At 46.0% G+C, this 19,481-nt stretch overlaps 3 protein-coding genes across 3 annotated transcripts in view; 2 read left to right on the top strand and 1 right to left on the bottom strand.

Moving 5' to 3' along the window:
• Positions 1 to 10,020, top strand: part of LOC144697775 (uncharacterized) — a 131,487-nt gene extending 121,467 nt beyond the window's left edge. The window contains exons 7-9 of the mRNA XM_078569772.1: positions 5,670 to 5,952; positions 6,118 to 6,288; positions 9,329 to 10,020. Coding sequence (XP_078425898.1) covers positions 5,670 to 5,952; positions 6,118 to 6,288; positions 9,329 to 9,676 — 802 coding nt within the window. The 3' untranslated portion in view covers positions 9,677 to 10,020. The remainder of the gene's footprint in view (positions 1 to 5,669; positions 5,953 to 6,117; positions 6,289 to 9,328) is intronic.
• LOC144698179 (uncharacterized) overlaps positions 1 to 19,481 on the top strand; it is a 96,408-nt gene that overhangs the window by 18,630 nt on the left and 58,297 nt on the right. The gene's annotated exons all lie outside the window — the stretch shown is intronic.
• The window catches only part of LOC144698224 (uncharacterized), a 111,790-nt gene that overhangs the window by 74,605 nt on the left and 17,704 nt on the right, over positions 1 to 19,481 (bottom strand). The gene's annotated exons all lie outside the window — the stretch shown is intronic.

The following is a 19,481-nucleotide window of genomic DNA, read 5'->3' as shown; positions in this document are numbered from 1 at the left end:
AGTGGCAGTCCGCCAGTAGGAGGCAGTGGTCAGAGAAGAACACCGGCTTGACGTCGGTGGATCTGACTGTGAATGCACGGGACACAAACAGGAAGTCTATCCTGGAACGAATGGACCCGTCTGGCCGCGACCAGGTGTATCTACGCTGCGCTCCGTCTGCAGGGTTGCTGAAGACGTCGTGCAGCTTGGCATCCTTAACTGTTTCCATCAGGGATCTGGACGTAGCGTCCAATCTGCTTCCGGCCCTGCCGGATCGTCCAGCCGCATCGATGATGCAGTTGAAGTCCCCGCCCAGAATGACCGGCCTGGAGGTCGCCAGCAGCAGTGGGAGCTGCTGAAAAACCTCCAGCCGCTCAGCCCCTTGTGCCGGGCCGTACACGTTAATTAACCGTAGTGGAGCGTTCTTGTACATTACGTCTGCTACCAGGAGTCGCCCGCCCACCACCTCCTTGACCTCGGAGACGGTGAAGTTGCCTCCCCGCAGCAGAATACCCAGGCCGGAGGAACGAGAGTCGTTTCCGCCCGACCAGATCGATGGCCCGTGGGACCACCATCGTGACCATTGCCTGTAGGAGCTGAGGTGCGGTATCGCACACTCCTGCAGAAACAACAGGTCAGCTTTGACCTTGGCAAGGTAGTCCAAGGTCGCAACACATCGCGTAGTAGATTTAATGCTACGCACATTTATGGATACAATCTTTAAACCCATATTAAAGCATTTATTCTCCTACCAAACCCACTGTCTCTGAGAGTCCCAGACCTTTAGTCTGCTCCTTCATACCCGTAGTGAGCTCAAATTCCTTCACTTTGGATGGGCTGAGGTAGATCTCCTTGGCCGTGTTCTGCTCCAGTGGCATCTGGAGGTTCACGTGCTCACTTATCGTTACCTGTTTAAAGGTGAAGAAGGAGCTTTTCAAGAATGAGACAACAGGAACTGTCACCCTGTTCGACATGAAACTAAACTCACTGTTAATTCCTCATCAGGAACAATGTTAAACACAAAGTTTCCAGCCGGGATTGAACCGGGGACTTTCTCATGTAAAGTAAACGTGAGAATCATTGCACTGGGGAAATGAGTGCGAATCCCCCCCGGACAGAGGGAACTGACCATCCATCTCTAGCTCTAATTCCCAAACAGAAAATGCTGCCAAGAATCAGCAAGTCAGGCTGAGTCTGTGGCCGCTCTCAGCGTTTGAAACCGTCACAATGCCCGGGTGATTGACGGCAGCTCCGGACCAATAGGAAGAGGGGGCGGGACTGGTCCTCCAACCAATCGGAGTGAATGCGGGGGCGGGACCGGACAGTGACTGAAGCATGCGCAGTACAGGTAATGGCGATGGGGAGACGGGTCCACAATGGGGAAAGGGGGAGATGGCGGGGCGGAGGGAGCGATGGATCCGGCGGGTGGATGGAGAGGCTCCGGAAACATGTTGTGTAAACCGCAAACCCTGGATATAAACTGACCGGTCCCCCTCCCCTGTTTACACCGAGCGGGGCCGCAGCTCCCAGATCAATGAAGAGCCGGTTTGTATCAGGCTGGACATTGGTTCCAGAGGCTGGTCCCTGGTCTCCAGAGTCGGTTCTTTATCATTGAATCATTGAATGGTTACAATGCAGACAGAGGCCATTCAGCCCCTCCTGCCTGTGCTGGCTCTCTGCAAGCGCAAATCAGCTGGTCCCACTCCCCTGCCCAGGACCACAAGACCAGCAGCAGATATCACCCATCCTCAGTTACCTGTGGAGAAGATGATGTTTGACCTTCTTGAACCACTGCTGTCCATGTGGTGAAGGTGCTCCCACAATGCTGTTAGATAAAGAGTTACAGTGATGATGAAGGAACAGCGATATATGTCCAAATCAACAACAACAATGTGTGTTTATATAGCACATTTCATATTATAGACCTTCCCAGGTTTAACAGATGTGCTAAAAAGCAACATTTGACACAGAATCATGTAAAGAGGTAAGAGGGCAGATGGCCAAAAGTTTGGTCAAAGATGTAGGTTTAAAGGAGAATCTTGAACGAGGAAAGAAAGAAAGAGAGCGGAGAAGTTTATGGAGGAAATTCCAGTGCTTATGGCCTTTGAGCTCAGATGTGGATACTAAGGATGAAGCGATTAAAATCGGGAATGCTCAGGAAGCCGGAATGAGCAGAGTGCAGAGACCTGGGTGGGATGTGAGGCTGGAGGAGATTACAGAGATAGGGAGGGGTGAGACCATGGAGGGACATGAAAACAAGGATGAGAAATTTAAAATGTTGGTGCTTCTTAAACAGGAACTTTCATAGGTCAGTGAGCACAGGGGTGATGGGTGAATAAGACTGGGTGCGAGTAAATATATGGGCAGCAGAGTTTTGGATGACCTAAAGATTATGGGGAAGTTGAATGTGGGAGACTGGCCGGAAGTGCTTTAGGAAGGAACATAAGAAATACGAGCAGCAATAGGCCATTCAGCCCTTCGAGCCCTTCTGCCATTCAATGAGATCACGGCTGATCTTCTACTTCAACACCATTTTCTGGCACTATCCCCTTATCCCCAATGTTTTTTTATATGTAGAAATCTAACGATCTCAGTATTGAACATTCTCAATGACTGAGCCTCCACAGCCCTATGGGGCAGAGAATTCCAAAGATTCACCATCCTCTGAGTGAAAAAATTCCTCCTCACCTCAGTTCCAAATAGCCTGCTCCTTATTTTGAGACTGTCCCCTGAATCTAGAACCTCCAGCCAGAGTTAAGCCTAGAAATAACAAAGGAATGGATGACAGTTTCAGACGAGCTGTGACTAGAGTGGAGTCGGGTGGTGTTACTGAGGTGGAAACAGGTGGTCTTGGTGATGATGTGGATATGTGGTTGGAAGCTCATCTTGGGGTGAAATATTTCACCACAGCTTTGAAAAGTCTGTTTCATCCTCAGAGAGTTGTCAGGGAGAAGGATGGAGCCGTTGGCTAGGGAGTGGAGTTTGTATTGGGGACTGAAGACAATGACTTTCATCTTTCCAAAAGTTGAATGAAGGAACTTTCTGCTCATCCAGTCCTGGATATCAGACAAGTCAGAACAGTGTGTGAGTTGGAGGTGATGGTGTTCACATACACCTGCTATGCTGGTCCTTCTAGATGGTGGAGGTTGCGGGTTTGGGAGATTCTATCAAATTGTGGTTCAGTTGTCAGTCTCTAAAATGCCTTTCCATTGCCCCCATTTCTCCCCCCAGCTTCTGTCCCTCCTGTGCTCTTCTATTTCTCTCATTCTTTCTCTATCCCATTTCTCTCATTCTTTCTCTCTGTGTCTCTCCCACTTCTCTCTCTCTCTTTTTCTCTTGTCACATAGAATTCTCCATCCCAGAGGGCTCTGGATGCTCCATCTTTAAATATATTTAAGGCTGAGATGGAGAGATTTTTGGTGTCTCAGGTATTCGAGGGAAATGGGGAGCGTGTGAGAAAGTGGTGTTAAAGACCAAGATGAACTAATATTGTTTCAGGCACACTATCTAGACCTTCATTTCTCCAACATGAGAGAAGATTAATTGATGTCCAGTTGCAAACTGCTCCATTTTTGGAGTCTTTTCTCCTTTCTAACTCTAGATTATTTCAGTTCTCATGCCTTCAATTACTCTCACAGACAAGTCCCAGCTCCCTATACCTTCCAGATTGTCTGTCCTAGCCTCGGGATCCAGGGAAGGTATTGGTAACACTCCCGGGATCACTAAACACATAACCCAGTCTTTTGTACTGATATGCTAGGATCATTGAGAATGGTGATGTTTGTGGAGCCTACTCTTCCTGTTAGTTGTTTAATTATCCATACCTTTCCTGACTGGATGTGCCAGGACTGCAAAGCTTTGATCTGATCCATTGTTTTTGGGATTGCTTCACCCTGTCTCAAGCATGCTGCTTCCACTGTTTAGAATGCATGTAGTCTCATGGTATAGGGTCACCAGATGGGAATCTCAGTTTTAGGAATGCCTGGTGCTGCTTTTGACATGTTCTCCTGCAGTTCATGTTGAACCAGAGTTGGTCCCTTGGCTTGATGGTAATGGTAGAGTAAGGGATATGTGGGCCATGTGCTTACAGATTTTGGCTGAATACAATTCTGCTGCTGCTGATGATCCACAGCACCTCATGGATGCCCATTTATATCGAGATCCATCCTGAATCTATTTCATTTAGCATAGTGATAGTGCCTCACAACATGATGGACGGTATCCTCAGTGTGAAGACGGGACTTTGTCTCATAAGATCACAAGAATTAGGAGCAGGTCATTTGGCCCCTTGAGCCTGTTCCACCATTAATAAGATCATGGCTGATCTCATTGTGGCATCAACTCCACTTTCCTGTCTGGCCTCCCCACCCCACTGATTAACTCTTGATTGCTGGGATGAAGAACTGTAGCTACGTGGGTAGATTGGAGAGGTTGGGTCTGTTTTCCTTGGAGAAAAGAAGGCTGAGAGGAAACTTAATAGAGGTATTCAAGATTCTGAGGGGTATGGACAGAGTAAATAGTGAGAAACTGTTGCCACACTCATGAGTGCGTCAAGAGCTAGAGGGCACACATTCAAAACAATGGGCAAAAGGAGTAAAAGTGATGTGAGGAATTTTGTTTTTTACCCAGAGGATGGTTGGAGTCTGGAACGAACTTCCTGAGAGGATGGTGGAGGCAGGTTTGATCGAGGTATTCAAAAGGGAATTGGATTGCTACCTGAAGAGAGAGAATGTGTGAGGCTACGGGGATAAGGCAGGGTAGTGGGATAAGGTAGAATGCTCTTTCAGCAAGCCAGTGCAGACTCGATGGGCCAAATGGCCTCCTTCTGCACTGTAACGATTCTGTGATCAACCACAATCATGTTGAATGGCGGAGCAGGCTCACTGGGGCTTATGGTCTACTCCTGCTCCTATTTCTTTTTCTTTATTCATTGGATGTGGGTGTCATTGGCTAGCGCAGCATTTATTGCCCATCCCTTGTTCAGAGGGCATTTAGGAGTCAACCGCATTGTGAGTGTGGAGTCACATGTAGGCCAGACCAGGCAAGGACAGCAGATTTCCTTCCCTAAAGGGCATTAGTGAACCAGATGGGTTTTGACGACAAACAACAATGGTTTCATGGTCATTATTAGACTTTTAATTCCAGATTTTTATTGAATTCAAATTTCACCATCTGCTGTGGTAGCATTGAAACCCGGGTCCCCAGAGCATTACCCTGGATCGCTGGATTACCAGTCCAGTGACAAAACCACTACGCCACCACCTTCCCCTAGTGTTCTCATAGAGGCCAGATCTTGTGTAGCCCAGACTGGAGGCAGGTTCCCTTCCCTGAAGGACATTAATGAACCAGTTGGGTTTTTACAAAAAATCCGACAGCTTTCATGGTAATTTTTTCCTAGTTCTGGCCCCAAAAATTACCAGAATCATTAAATTCAATTTCACAACCTGCCTTTGTGTTTCTGTGGGTTCTCTCTCACTCCCTTTTTTTCTGTTTTAAATCAATTTCACAGGATATTAGAAGGGAAGACTTTTTCAGTCAGGAAACTCAAACCAAACATCACATCAGAATCTGAGAGAGTCGCCCAATTTGTTGTAACCAGAATATCATCGGATTTTGAACATGGAAGGAAAAAGCACCGTTCACAGTGGAGAGAAACTGTGGAAGTGTGGAGACTGTGAGGAGGGATTCAGATTTCCATCTGACCTGGAAACTCATCGACGCAGTCACACTGGAGAGAGGCCATTCACCTGTTCCGTATGTGGGAAGGGATTCACTCAGTCATCCAGTCTGCTGAGACACCAGCGAGTTCACAGAGGTGAGAGACCATTCACCTGCTCTGACTGTGGGAAGGGATTCGCTCAGTCATCCAACCTGTTGAGACACCAGCGAGTTCACACTGGGGAGAGACCATTTACTTGCTCCAAGTGTGGGAAAGGATTCGCTCGGTCATCTGACTTGCTGACACACCAGCGAGTTCACACTGACGAGAGACCTTTTAAATGTTCAGACTGTGGGAAGTGCTTTAAAAGTTCCCGGGACCTGATGCTCCATCAACGTGTTCACACGGACGAGAGACCATTCAGGTGCTTGCACTGTGGGTCTGGGTTCAGACAGTCATCTCAACTCACTGAACACCAGCGAGTTCACACCGGCGAGAGGCCATTCACCTGCTCTGACTGTGGGAAGGGATTCGCTCAGTCATCCAACCTGCTGACACACCAGCGAGTTCACACTGGAGAGAGACCTTTCACCTGCTCTGACTGTGGGAAGGAATTCACTCAGTTATCCACCCTGCTGAATCACCAGAGTGTTCACACTGATAAGAGACCTTTGAAATGCCCAGACTGCGGAAAGTGCTATAAAAATTCCAGGGAGCTGATGTCCCACCAACGTGTTCACACTGATAAGAGACCTTTTAAATGCCTGGACTGCGGAAACTGTTTTAAGAGTTCTGGGGAACTGATGCGCCATCAACGTATTCACACTGACGAGAGACCATTCAGGTGATCTCAGTGTGGGACTGGGTTCAAGACATCATCTGATCTCACTGTACACCAGTGAGTTCACACCGGGGAGAGGCCGTTCACCTGTCCCAACTGTGGGAAGGGATTCACTCAGTCATCCACCCTATTGACACATCAGCGAGTTCACACTGGAGAGAGACCGTTCATCTGTCCCAAGTGTGGAAAGAGATTCACACAGTCATTCAACCTGATGAGACACCGGCGAATTCATAAGTAACTAGAGTGATTGGATTTTGCTGGAAATCACAGAGGACTGAACCGTGTTCATTGGGTCTGTTTCTACTGATGTTAATAATTTCCAACGCAGTTACATGGGCTAATATTTTAGATAAAAGTCAAATAAATCAGCTTTGTGTTGAATACATTGTGTTGAATCTTTCTAATATTTCTAGCACATTACTTTTGAAGGTTTCTCCCACTCCCCGTCTCCTCCATCCTCACCTTCCAACAAGTATGAGGAGATCATGGAATTTCCTTGTCACTAAGACTGAAACAATCCAATCAGCTGCCTCTGCTGCTTCCCTCCCTTATACTAGTGCACCGGGCCAAACTGTCTCCAAAGTTCCTCCTTACCTGAGCCGTCAACTCACATCTTTCTCCAGTTTCTCTCCCTTCTCCCATCATGCCCTGCAGTCTATTCTAGGGCTTCTTGGCACGACCACCAATGGTGCAGTGATTGAAATGAGGGATGCACAGGGGGCCAGAATTAGAGGAGGGGGTTGTGGAGAAGGAGGGTCTGTCTGTGAGTTAAGACATGGGGTGGCAGAATTTTGGATGACCCAAGGTTACAGGGGGCAGAATGTGGGAGACCAGCCAGAGTGTGTCGGAATAGTCGAGTTTGGAGGTGACAAAGGCGTGGATGAGATATTCGGCAGCAGATGAGCTGAGAGGGGGGAGGAGACGAGTGATGTTACGGAGGTATAAATGAAGGGTTAAGCTTGATGGAAGTTGGATATGTAATAGCAGGAGGTTGTTTAAGTGGAGGATAAAGGTCAATTACTCCCCAGGACAGGTACAGCACCAGTTAGATACAGAATAGCCTTCTCCAGTGTTGGGAATTTTTCTATTTTCTTTATCACCATCTCATTTTGCCTTGCACCATCATCCCTTTCGCTGAATAATCTCTCCTGCCTTCCACAGACCTGCCCGCTTTTGTTTTTTACCCCACCTCTCGAACTTCTAGAGCTGAAAGGTTGACTTTGTTTCTCTCCCTGGAGAAGCTGCCAGACCTGCTGAGCATTTCTCACATTCTCGATTTTTATTTCAGCTTTTGCAGCATCCGCAGGATTTTGCTTCCGGGCTGAGGCCGCGCCCTCTGCTGACGTCACAATGCACGCCCAGCGGCGGACCTGCCGCCCACTCGGTCCCTCAACCTTTGCCTGCGCTCTTGCTATTGGTCCAGGCGCACGTCACTCACCAGCCCAGGCCACGCCCCCAAAGCATCATTATGTCGTCACTTCCGAGTGCCGCTGTCTTATCCGCTCCGCTCCCGGGAGCCCCAGTTGGACTCTCCGGTTTTGTATCTAATTTGATTCTTTCTCCATCCGCCTCTTCCCCCCCATCATCCAGTTCACTCACCTGGTTTGGGAAAACTCACTTTCTGTCAACGGCCGCCTTCCCCAGCCCAAGGGAGGTTATGTTGCAGCTGGATAAAACACTATTTGGCCACAGCTGGAGGACTGTGTGCAGCTTTGGTCACCCACACTAGAGGAAGGATGTGATTGCACTGGAGAGGGTGCAGAGGAGATTCACCAGGGTGTTACCTGGGCTGGAGCGTTTCAGAGACTGGATAGGCTGGGGTTGTTTTCCTCAGAATAGAGAAGGCCGAGAGGGGACCTGATAGAGGCGTACAAATTATGAGGGGCATCGATAGGGTAGATAGGAAGAAACTTTTCCCCTTTGCGGAGGTATCAGTAACCAGAGGGCATAGATTTAAGGTAAGGGGAAGGAGGTTTAGAGGGTATTTGAGGAATATTTTTTTCACCCAGATGGTGGTTGGAGCCTGAGGGGGTGGTAGAGGCAGGAACCTTCACAACGTTTAAGAAGTATTTAGATGAACACTTGAAACGCCATAACATACAGGGATACAGGCCAAATACCGAAAAATGGGATTAGAATAGATAGGTGCTTAATGGCCAGAATGGACACGATGGGCCGAAGGGCCTGTTTCTGTGCTGTATAATTCTATGACTCCAATGCGCAGGCACAGTGCCGGCCCGGTTAGTTTGAGCTGACTGAGTATGCGTGGGGCCGGCAGGTGATCGGCGTATTTAAAAGTAAACTGTCCCTCTGTGTTGTCGTCATTAAAAGGGGCAGAGACATTGTGAGAGAGACTGATTGCAACACCAAGAGCAGGGAGAGCAGGTTTTGAAGGAACAAAAATAATGCAAAGCGAGAAAACTGTCCATCCTCAGTTTCTCAATTTTTTCCAGTAATTGCTGATGCAAACTTGTTTTACAGGGAGAGGATTCGTAGATGCGAAGCTGAGAATGGACATTACAACAATCTAACCGAGCCACTCGATTCATCAGGACTGAATATCATCAGCAAACTGGAAGGAGAGAGCAGCATTCACAGCGCAGACAAACCTTAACATGTGTTCCCCGTGTGGATGTGGGTTCAACCGATCGACCAAACTGGGGATGTTCAACTGTAACCGAAACAGGGAGAGTCCATGTGGACAATGTGGGTACAGTGAGAAGGGATTCAGTTATCCCTCTGATCTGGAAATTCATCGATACAGTCAGACCGGGGAGAAGCTGTACACCTGCCCCGTGTGTGAAAAGGGATTCACTCGATTTTCAAACATGTTGAGACACCAGCAGGTTCACACCGGGGAGAAACCCTTCACCTGCTCCAAGTGCGGAAAGGGATTTAATCAGTCATCCCACCTGTTAACACACCAGCGAGTTCACACTGGAGAGAGACCATTCACCTGCTCTCTATGTGAAAAGAGATTCACTGAGTCATCGACCTTACTGAGACACCAGCGAGTTCACACTGGAGAGAGACCGTTCACCTGCTCCAAGTGTGGGAAGGGATTCGCTGAGTCATCGGTTTTGCTGAGACACCAGCAAGTTCACACTGGAGAGAGACCGTTCACCTGCTCAGTGTGTGGGAAGGGATTCACTCAATCCTCAAACCTTGTGAGACACCAGCGAGTTCACACGTGACCGCACTGCTCCGATTCTGCAGTTATTGCTGCTGTTAAACCAATTCAGAAGTGGACCTTGTTAATTATGATATTGAAGAGTGTTGATGCTGCTATTGCTAACCACAAGAACTGGGCTGCAGTTGAAAGAATTTGCATTTCTTTAGCACCTTTCACAACCTCAGGATGTCTCTGTGCACAGTAAGCCTCCTCAAACCATAGAAAGGTTATGGTGCATACAGAGGCTATTCAGCCCATTGTGTCTGTGCCTGCCAAAAAGAGAAATAAGAAACTAGTCGCTCATTTGAATCCCACTTTCCAGCACCTGGTCCATAGCCTTGCAGGTGACAGCACTTCAGTTGCAGATCCAGGTCCTTTTAAATGAGTTGAACGTTTCAGCCTCAACCACCAACTTAGGCAGTGAATTCCAGATGCCCACCACCCTCGGGGTGAAAAGGTTTTTCTTCATGTCCCTCATAATCCTTCTACCAATCACCTTAAATCTATGGCCCCTGGTAATTGATTCCTCAGCTTGGGGAAACAAGTCTTTCCTCCATACCTTACCTCGACTCCTCATAATTTTGTACACCTCAATTAGGCCACCCCTTGGTCTCCTCTGTTCCAAGGAAAACAAACCTAGCCTATCCAATCTCTCCTTATAGCTGTAATTTTCAAACCCTTACGACATTCTTATAAATCTCCTCTGCACTCTCTCCGGAGTAATTACATCCTTCCTGTAATGTGGTGACCAGAACAGTACACAGAATTCCAGCTGTGGCATAACAAGTGTTTTATACAGCTCCATCATTACATCGCTGCTTTTGTATTTAATACCTCGCCCAATAAAGGAAAGCATTCCATATGCTTTCTTCACCACCTTGACTACCTGTCCTGCCACCTTCAAGGACCTGTGGATATACACTCCAAGGTCACTTCCTCAACAGCAATCTGATAATGACCAGAGATGATCTGTTTTTAGTGAGATTGGTTGGGAGTAAAATATTGGCCAGGACACCGGGAAGAACTCCCTGCTGTCCTTCAAATACTGCTCATAGAATCTTTTACATAATATCCTTGTGGGGAGACTTGCTAGTGCTGTTGGGAAGGGTTTAAACAGCTCCTCAGGGAGATGGGGACATGAGAGGCATTTCAGATAGGGAAAAAAAAACAAAGCTGATAATAGGAAGCAGTAAACAAATGTGGAAAGCAACAGAAAAAATGCCAGCATCAAACAGAGTGAAAATACAATGAGAAAGGACTAATTAATAATCTTGATGTAAAAGCACCTTTAGGGAAGAGTGACCATAATATGATAGAACTTTACATAAGTTTGAAAAATTTGTGATTCAATCTGAAATTCAGGTCTTAAATCTAATCAAAGAAAACTATGAAGATATGATGGGAAAGTTGGTTGTGATGGATTAGGAAATTACATCAAAAGGTATGATGGTAGACAGAAAATGGCTAGTATTTAAATAATTAGTACATGGTTTACAACAAATATACATTCCTTTGAGGCACAAAAACCCAAGAGGAAAAGTGAGTCAACCGTAGCTAACAAAGGAAATTAAAGATTATATTGGGTCAAAGGAAAACACTTATAAAGTTTCCAAAAGTGTAGTAATCCTGAGGATTGGAAGCATTTTTGAATTCAGCAAAGAGGACCAAGAAACTAAAAAAGAAAATGCTAGAATCTATAATAAGGGATGTCAGAACTGTACACTTAGAGAACAATGATCTGATCGGGCAGGTTCAACATGGATTTATGAAAGGGAAATAACATTTGACAAACCTGTAAGAGTTTTTTGAAGATGTTACCAGCAGGATGGCTAAGGGGGGACCTGTGGATGTGGTGTATTTAGATTTTCAGAAGGCTTTTGATAAGGGTGTTAGTAAACAAAATTAGAGCACATAGGATTGAGGGTAATAGACTGACATAGATTGAGGATTGATTACGGACAGAAAACAGAGTAGTAATAAAAGGGTCAGTCTCAGGTTAGCAGGCTGTGATTAGTGGGGTACAGCAAGGATCAGTACTTGGCCCCTGGCTTTTCATAATCTACATCAATGATTTGGTGTGGGAACCAATGGAATATTTCCAAGTTTGCTGATGACACAAAACGAGATGGGGATGTAAGTTGTGAGGAGGATGCAAAGAGGCTTTAAGGGGATTTGGCAGGCTTTGTGAGTGGGCAAGAACGTGGCAGATGAAATATAATGTGGGCAAGTGTGAAGTTATCCACTTTGGTAAAATGAATGCAGGTGCAGAATATTTCTGAAATGCTGAGAGAATGGGAAGTATTGATGTCCTTGTTCCTAAGTTATTGAAAGCTAACAGGCAGGTGCAGCAAGCAATTAGGAAGGCAAATGGCATGTTAGCCTTTATTGCAAGGGGATTTGAGTACAGGAGTAAGGAAGTCTTGCTGCAATTGTATAGAGCCTGGGTGAGACCGCATCTGGAGTATTGTGTACAGTTCTGATCTCCTTATCTAAGGAAGGATATATTTGCCATAGAGAGATTGCAAAGGAGGCTTACAAGAAGGATTTCTGGGATGGCAGGATTGTCCTGTGAGGAGAGATTGAGGAGACTGGGTCTGTATCCTCTAGAGTTTAGAAGAATGAGAGGTGATCTCATTGAAACTTACAAAATTCTTACAGGATGTGACACGGGTGGATGCAGAAAGGATGTTTCTCCTGGCGGGGGGAGGGGCTGGTCTAGAGCCAGGGAACAGAGTCTCAGAATAAGGGGAAGACCATCTGGGACTGAGATGAGGAATTTCTTCACTCAGAGGATGGTGAATCTTTGGAATTCTCTGCCCCAGAGGCTCAGTCATTGAGTGTGTTCAAGACTGAGGTCAATAGGTTTCTAAATACTAATAACATCAAGGGAGAGAGGGATAGCGTGGGAAAGAGGCATTGAGGTAAACAATTAGCCATGATCTAGTTGATTGGCAGAGAACGCTCGAGGAGCTGAATGGCCTACTCCTGCTCCTATATTCCTATGTTACATCACCTGAGGGTTGGATGGGGGCCTCATTTTAATACCTTAATATCTCCTTATGTGGCCTGTGGTCATCACTCCTGTGAAACGTACAAACATACGAATTAGGAGCTGGAGTAGGCCATTGGGCCTCTTGAGCCTGCTCCGCCATTTGATAAGATCAGAGTTGATCTGATTGTAGCCTTAACTCTACTTTCTTGCTTACACGCGATACTGCTTGACTTCCTTGTCAATCAAGAATCTATCCAGTTCATCCTTAAAAATATTCAATAACCCAACCTCCATTGCTCTCTGGGCAAGAGAGCTGCAGAGACTAACAACCCTCTGAGAAAAAACTCTCCTCATTTCCTTAAATGGGAGACCCCTTATTTTTAAACTGTGCCCCTAGTTCTTGTCATAGACTCTCTCCCTTAAGGGGAAACATGCTTTCAGTATCCACCCCATCCAATCCCCTCAGGATGTGATATATTCCAATAAGACCTCTGATTCTCCTAAAGCCAAAGAATATAGATCCAATCTATCCAACTTTTCCTTATAAGACAACTCCTTCATCCCAGGAATCAGTCCAGTGCAGCCTCTCTGAACTTCTAATGTAATTACATTCTTTCTTTAGTAAGGAGACCAAAACTGTAAACTGTACTCCTGATGTGGTCTCACCAACATCCTGTAAACTGCAGCAAAACATCCCTACTTTTCTATTCCATTCCCCTTGAATAAATGACAACATTCCATTTGTCTTCCTAATCACTAGCTGTACCTGCATACTGACTTTGTGATTCATATACTAGGACACCCAGGTCCCACTGTACTGTGGAGTTCTGAAATCTCTCTCCATTTAAATAATGTGCTGCTTTTCTATTCTTCCTGCCAAAGTGGACAAGTTCACATTTTCCCACATTGTACTCCATCTGCCAATTTTTTGCCTGCTCACTTAACCTATCTACATCCCTTTGCAGACTCCTTATGTCCTCTTCACAACTTACTTTCCTACCTATGTCATCAGCAAATTTAGCAACCAAACATTCAGTCCCTTCATCCAAGCATTTGACATAGTTTGTAAATAGTTGAGGCCTTAACATTGATCCCTGTGATGCTCCAATAGTTACATCTTGCCAACCCAGAAATGACCCATTTATCCCTTCTTTCTGCTTCCTGTTAGATAAGTAATCCTCTGTCCATGCTAATGTTACCCCGGCACCATGAGCTCTTATTTTGTGTAATAACCTTTGATGTGGCACCTTATCAAATGCCAGTTAGAATCCAAGTACATCACAGCTACAGGTTCCCCTTTATCCATGTTGCTTGTTACTTCCCCAAAGAACTCTAATAAATTAGCCAAACACGATTTCCCTTTTACAAAACCGTGTTGACTCTGATGCCTGATGTCATTAAGATTTTCTAAGTGCCTTGCTATAACCTCAATAATAAAGCCTAGATTTTTTTCCCATGACAGATGTTAAGCTAACTGGTCTATGTTTTCCTGCTTTCTGTCTCACTCCTATCTTGAATAGAGGAGTTACACTTGCTATTTTCCAATCTGATGGGACCTTTCCAGAATCAAAGGAATTTTTGAAAATTATATGCATCTAATATCTCCACAGCCACTTCTTTTAAGACCCTAGGATGAAGTCCATCAGGTACTGCGAACTTGTCAGCCTTTAGTTCTAATAGTGTTCTCAGTACCCTTTCCCTGGAGATTTTAAGTTCCTCCCTCCCTTTCACCTCTTGATTTACAAGTATTTCTATGATGTTAGTTGTCTCTTTTACAGTGAAGACAGACACAAAATTTGTTCAACACTTGCGCCATTTCCTTATTTTCCATTATTAATTCTCCAGTCTCACTCACTAGAGGACCAGCAGTCATTTTAGTTACTCTTTTCCTTTTTCAATACTTGTAGAAACTCTTACTAACTGTTATTATATCTCCAGCTGGATTCTTCTCAGAATCTAATTTCTCCCTCATTTTCTCAGTCATTGTTTGCTGCTTTTTAAATTTTGTATGACCTTATGACCTACTTTAATCTTTGCAGAATTGTAAGCTTTTTTTTTTCCAATTTGTTATTATCTTTAACTTCTTTAGTTAGCCACGGACGGCACATACTTCTCCGAGAGGCTTTCTTTCTCACCGGAATTTACCTTTGCTGAGTTATGAAGCATATCCTTAAATGTCTGCCGCTGCATTTCTACTGACCTACCCTTAACCTAATTTCGCCAGCTCTGTCTTCATACCCTTGCAAGTGCCTTTATTGAAGTTTAAAACACTTGTCTTAGACACACTCTTCTCTCCCTCAAACCAAATGCGAAATGCAATCATGTTATGATCGCTGCTACCTAGAGGCTCCTTTATTATGAGATCATAAATTAATCCTCTCCTATTTATTGCACACTACCAAACAACTTGGGATGGTTTTCTCTGCATGAAAAAAGCTTTATGAACGTGACATCACAGACCATAGATACACCGAATAAATCTAAACTAGGTGCTGCCTGCAGCTGGGAACTGAATACACGGGAACCATCACAGAGCCTGAAGCAAAGAGCAAGAGACCCAAACAAAACCAGGATGAATGAATCCAATTGCAAAATGTTCAATGGCACGTGTGGAAATCTGTCCAACTTCCGTAAAATAATAATACAGAAAGTGGGGAGGGAGCACTGTCAGGCTGACCTTAATATCAGGGGACATGTCATGTGTCATTTCCGTCTTCTGGTGCAATTGAAACTGGACTTCAATGTAACAATTATTGGAAAGTAAACTAAATAATTGGGGAAATGTTTCTTTAAGTGACCCCAGTGGAAGGAATAACGATTTTGTCTTTCACTCTGTAAAAGTAATTTGAGCCGTCCCCCATTGCACTAGCACTGATCCCTGTGCCACCTCACTAGTTACAGTTTGCCAACCTGAAAACAACCCCTTATCCCAGCTCTCCTATTAGTTAGCCAATCATTTATCCATTCTAATGTATTTCACCAACACCATAAGCTGTTATCTTTGTGCAGTAACCTTTCATGTGGCACCTTTTAGAATGCCTTTTGGAAATCCAAATACACTACATCTATTGAAATAAAAACAGAAAATGCTGGTAAAACTCAGCAGGTCAGGCAGCATCTGTGGAGAGACTGACAGAGTTAATGTTTCGAGTCCATATGACACTTCTTCAGCTCTCTCCACAGATACTGCCAGACCTGAGCTTTTCCAGCATTTTCAGTTTTTATTTCAGATTTCCAGTATCTGCAGTATTTTGCTTTTACACTACATCTACTGGTTCCCCTTTATCCACCCTGTTTGTTACATCCTCAAAGAACTCTAATTAATTTGCCAAACATGATTCCCCTTTCACAAAACCATGTTGACTCTGCCTACTTCCTTAATAATGGATTCCAGTATTTTCCCAATGACAAATGTTGGGTTAACTGGTCTATAGTTTCCTGCTTTCTGTCTCCTTCATTCTCTTCAATAACGGCGTTACATTTCTGATTTTCCAATTTGCTGGGATCTTTCCAGAATCTAGGGAGTTTTGAAAGATTACAACCAACTCATCCGCTTTCTCTGTAGCCACTTCCTTTAAGACCCTCAGGCCATCAGGTCCAGGAGACTTGTTATCCCTTATTCCCAATAGTTTTCCCAGTAGTTTTTCTCTAGTTGCTTCCTCCCTTTAGCCCTTTGATTTTCTACTATTCTTGGGATGCTTTAGGTGTCTTCAACCATCAAGACAGATACAAAATACTTGTTCTGAAAAGTGTTTATCTTTCTTTGGCAGTCTTCCATCTCCTGAGATGATTTTTTTTTTTATTCCTTCATGGGCGTCACTGGCTGGGTCAGCATTTATTGCCCATCCCTAGTTGCCCTTGAGAAGGTGGTGGTGGTGAGCTGCCTTGTTGAACCGCTGCAGTCCATGTGGTACAGGTACACCCACAGTGCTGTTAGGGAAGGAGTTCCAAGATTTTGACCCAGCGATAGTGAAGAAACAGTGATATATTTCCAAGTCGGTATAGTGAGTGGCTTGGAGGGGAACTTCCAGGTGGTGGTGCTCCCATGTGTCCACAGCCCGTGCTCTTCTAGGTGGCAGTGGTCGTGGGTTTAGAAGGTGCTGTCAAAGGAGCCTTGGTGAGTTGCTGCTGTGCATCTCGTAGATGGAACACACTGCTGCTACTGTGCATCAGTGGTGGAAGAAGTGAATGATTAAGGTGGTGGATGGGGTGCCAGTCAAGCAGGTTGCTTTATTCTGGATGGTGTTGATCTTCTTCAGTGTTGATAGAGCTGCACTCATCCAGGCAAGTGGGAATATTCCATCACACTCCTGACTTGTGCCTTGTAGATGGTGGACAATCTTTGGGGAGTCAGAAGGTGAGTTACTCATCACTCGATTCCTAGCCTCTGACCTGCTCTTATAGCCATAGTATTTATATGGATAGTCCAGTTCAGTTTCTGGTCAATGGTAACCTCCAGGATGTTGAGACTGGGGGATTCAACGATGGTAATGCCATTGAATGTTAAGGGATGGTTTGTGCTGTGGTGGTGAACTCTGTGTTAAGCATAACCTGGTGTGGCTGAGGGCCCTACTCTGTCATGGAGGCCTCTGCTCCAGGTGCTGAAGATAAAGGCAGTGGGCTGAGAAGCTGCAGGATTCACTGGCCTCTGTTTGCTCTGGGCCCTCATCTCAGCCAGCTGAGCTTTCCGTTTCTTCACACCACTTCCAAGGCCCTTCCAAGCAGTCAGCCTCCAGAGGACACAGCCATTGGCAACTGTCTCCCCGTTGTCAGTGTCAATGTCCTCATCTTCATATCCTCCTTGCAGTGGAGACCTGGATGTCCGGAGAATTGTTATCCAGTGGCCAGTTCACCTACAGAAGAGCTCTGGGTAAACAGCCATCATCTATCCAATGGACGTGGGAGAGCCAGCACTTTTACTTTGTAATGAGTGGCTGATGGAATTAGTGTGTGCCAGGGCCTCCGAGTTGATGACTGGGAGATGCTGAGGAAACATGTTGAGATGGCGAAGGTGGAAACTGTTCAGCCTTTTCTCCTGCCCAGCGTATGTTGTCCAAGTCTCACCACTGTCGAGGAATGTGCTGAGGACGCGGGCTTGGCAGACTCACAGATTGGTTCTTGGTCAGGTTGCTGTTGTTCCACATTCTCTGAAAAGTTTATCGATTTACACTTTTATATATATCTACAATTAATAAATAATATATAAACATTTTAATTATTGTATTATTTTTGCCTGTGATTTCCCTCCCCCTCTGCCCCCTGTCCCAGAACAGCCCCAGTTTCCAGTCCCAGCTCTGTGCTGCCTCAGTTGCTCTCACCTGGGGACAGCGCCTCACAACCTGCGTCAGCGTACCTGAGCTCCACACCACACCCTGCCCCCCGCCGCACCATCATTGGTTGGAGGACCCACCCCCAATCTGTCCTCCAGTTCCACCCACCCTCTCCCTATTGGTTGGAGCGCACATTAGTCACCGCCCCCTCCGCCAATTGTGATCACTTGGTCTGCTCCACCCAGCTCCGCATCCGCTCCAGTTGGTGTCCCGTTAACCCCGGTCCAACTCTCAGGTTTGTACTTTATTTGGTACTTCTCCCTGCCCACTTCTCCACCCCACCCGACATCACCATCCCTGGGTATGTCCTGTCCCACCAGAAGAACAGGCCCTGCAGAGGTGGCGGCACAGTGGTATACAGCCGAGAGGGAGTTGCCCTGAGAGCCCTCTACATTGACTCCAGACCCCATGAAGTCTCATGGCATCAAACATGGGCAAGGAAACCTCCTGCTGATTACCACGTACCACCCTCCCTCAGCTGATGAATGAGTGCTCCTCCATGTTGAACATCACTTGGAGGAAGCACTGAGGGTGGCAAGGGCGCAGAATGTACTCTGGGTGGGGGACTTCAGTGTCCATCACTAAGAGTGGCTCAGTAGTACCACTACTGACTGAGCTGACCGAGACCTAACTGACATAGCTGCTACACTGATTCTGCGGCAGGTGGTGAGGAAACCAAGAAGAGGGAAGAACACACGACCTCATCCTCACCAACCTGCCTGCCACAGATGCAACTGTCCATGACAATATCAGTAGGAGTGACCGCCGCACAGACCTTGTGGAGAAAAAGTCCCACCTTCACATTGATGATACCCTCCACAGTGGCACTACCACCGTGCTAAATGGGATAGATTTCAAACAGATCTAGCAACTCAAGACTGGGTATCCATGAGGCACTGTGGGCCATCAGCAGCAGCAGAATTGCACTCGAAAACAATCTGTAGCCTCATGGCCTGGCAAATCCCCCACTCTACCATTACCATCAAGCCAGGGGACCAACAGTGGTTCAATGAAGAGTGCAGGAGGGCATGCCAGGAGCAACCCCAGGCATACCTAAAGGTAAGGTTTCAACCTTTTGAAGCTATAACACAGGACTACTTATGTGCCAAACAGCATAAGCAGCAAGTGATAGACAGGGCTGAGCAATCCCACAACCAACGGACCAGATCCAAGCTCTGCAGTCCTGCAGCATCCAGTCATGAATGGCGGTGGACAATTAAACAACTTACTGGAGGAGGAGGCTTCACAAATATCCCCATCCTCAATGATGGAGGAGCTCAGCACATCAGTGCAAAAGATAAGGCTGAAACATTTTCTACAATCTTCAGCCAGAGGTGCCGAGTGGATGATCCATCTCAGGCTCCTCTGGAGGTCCCCAGCATCACAGATGCCAGTCTTCAGCCAATTGAATTCACTCCCAAGTGCTGTCAAGAAGTGGCTGAAGGCACTGGATACTGCAAAGTCTATGGGCCCTGACAATATTTTGGCAATAGTACTGAAGACTT

This window comes from Cetorhinus maximus, chromosome 23 (genome assembly GCF_964194155.1).
Source record: "Cetorhinus maximus chromosome 23, sCetMax3.hap1.1, whole genome shotgun sequence".
NCBI lineage: Eukaryota > Metazoa > Chordata > Chondrichthyes > Lamniformes > Cetorhinidae > Cetorhinus > Cetorhinus maximus.
The sequence above is the reverse complement of the archived record's forward strand: the minus strand, read 5'-3'. Positions and strand labels throughout refer to the sequence as shown.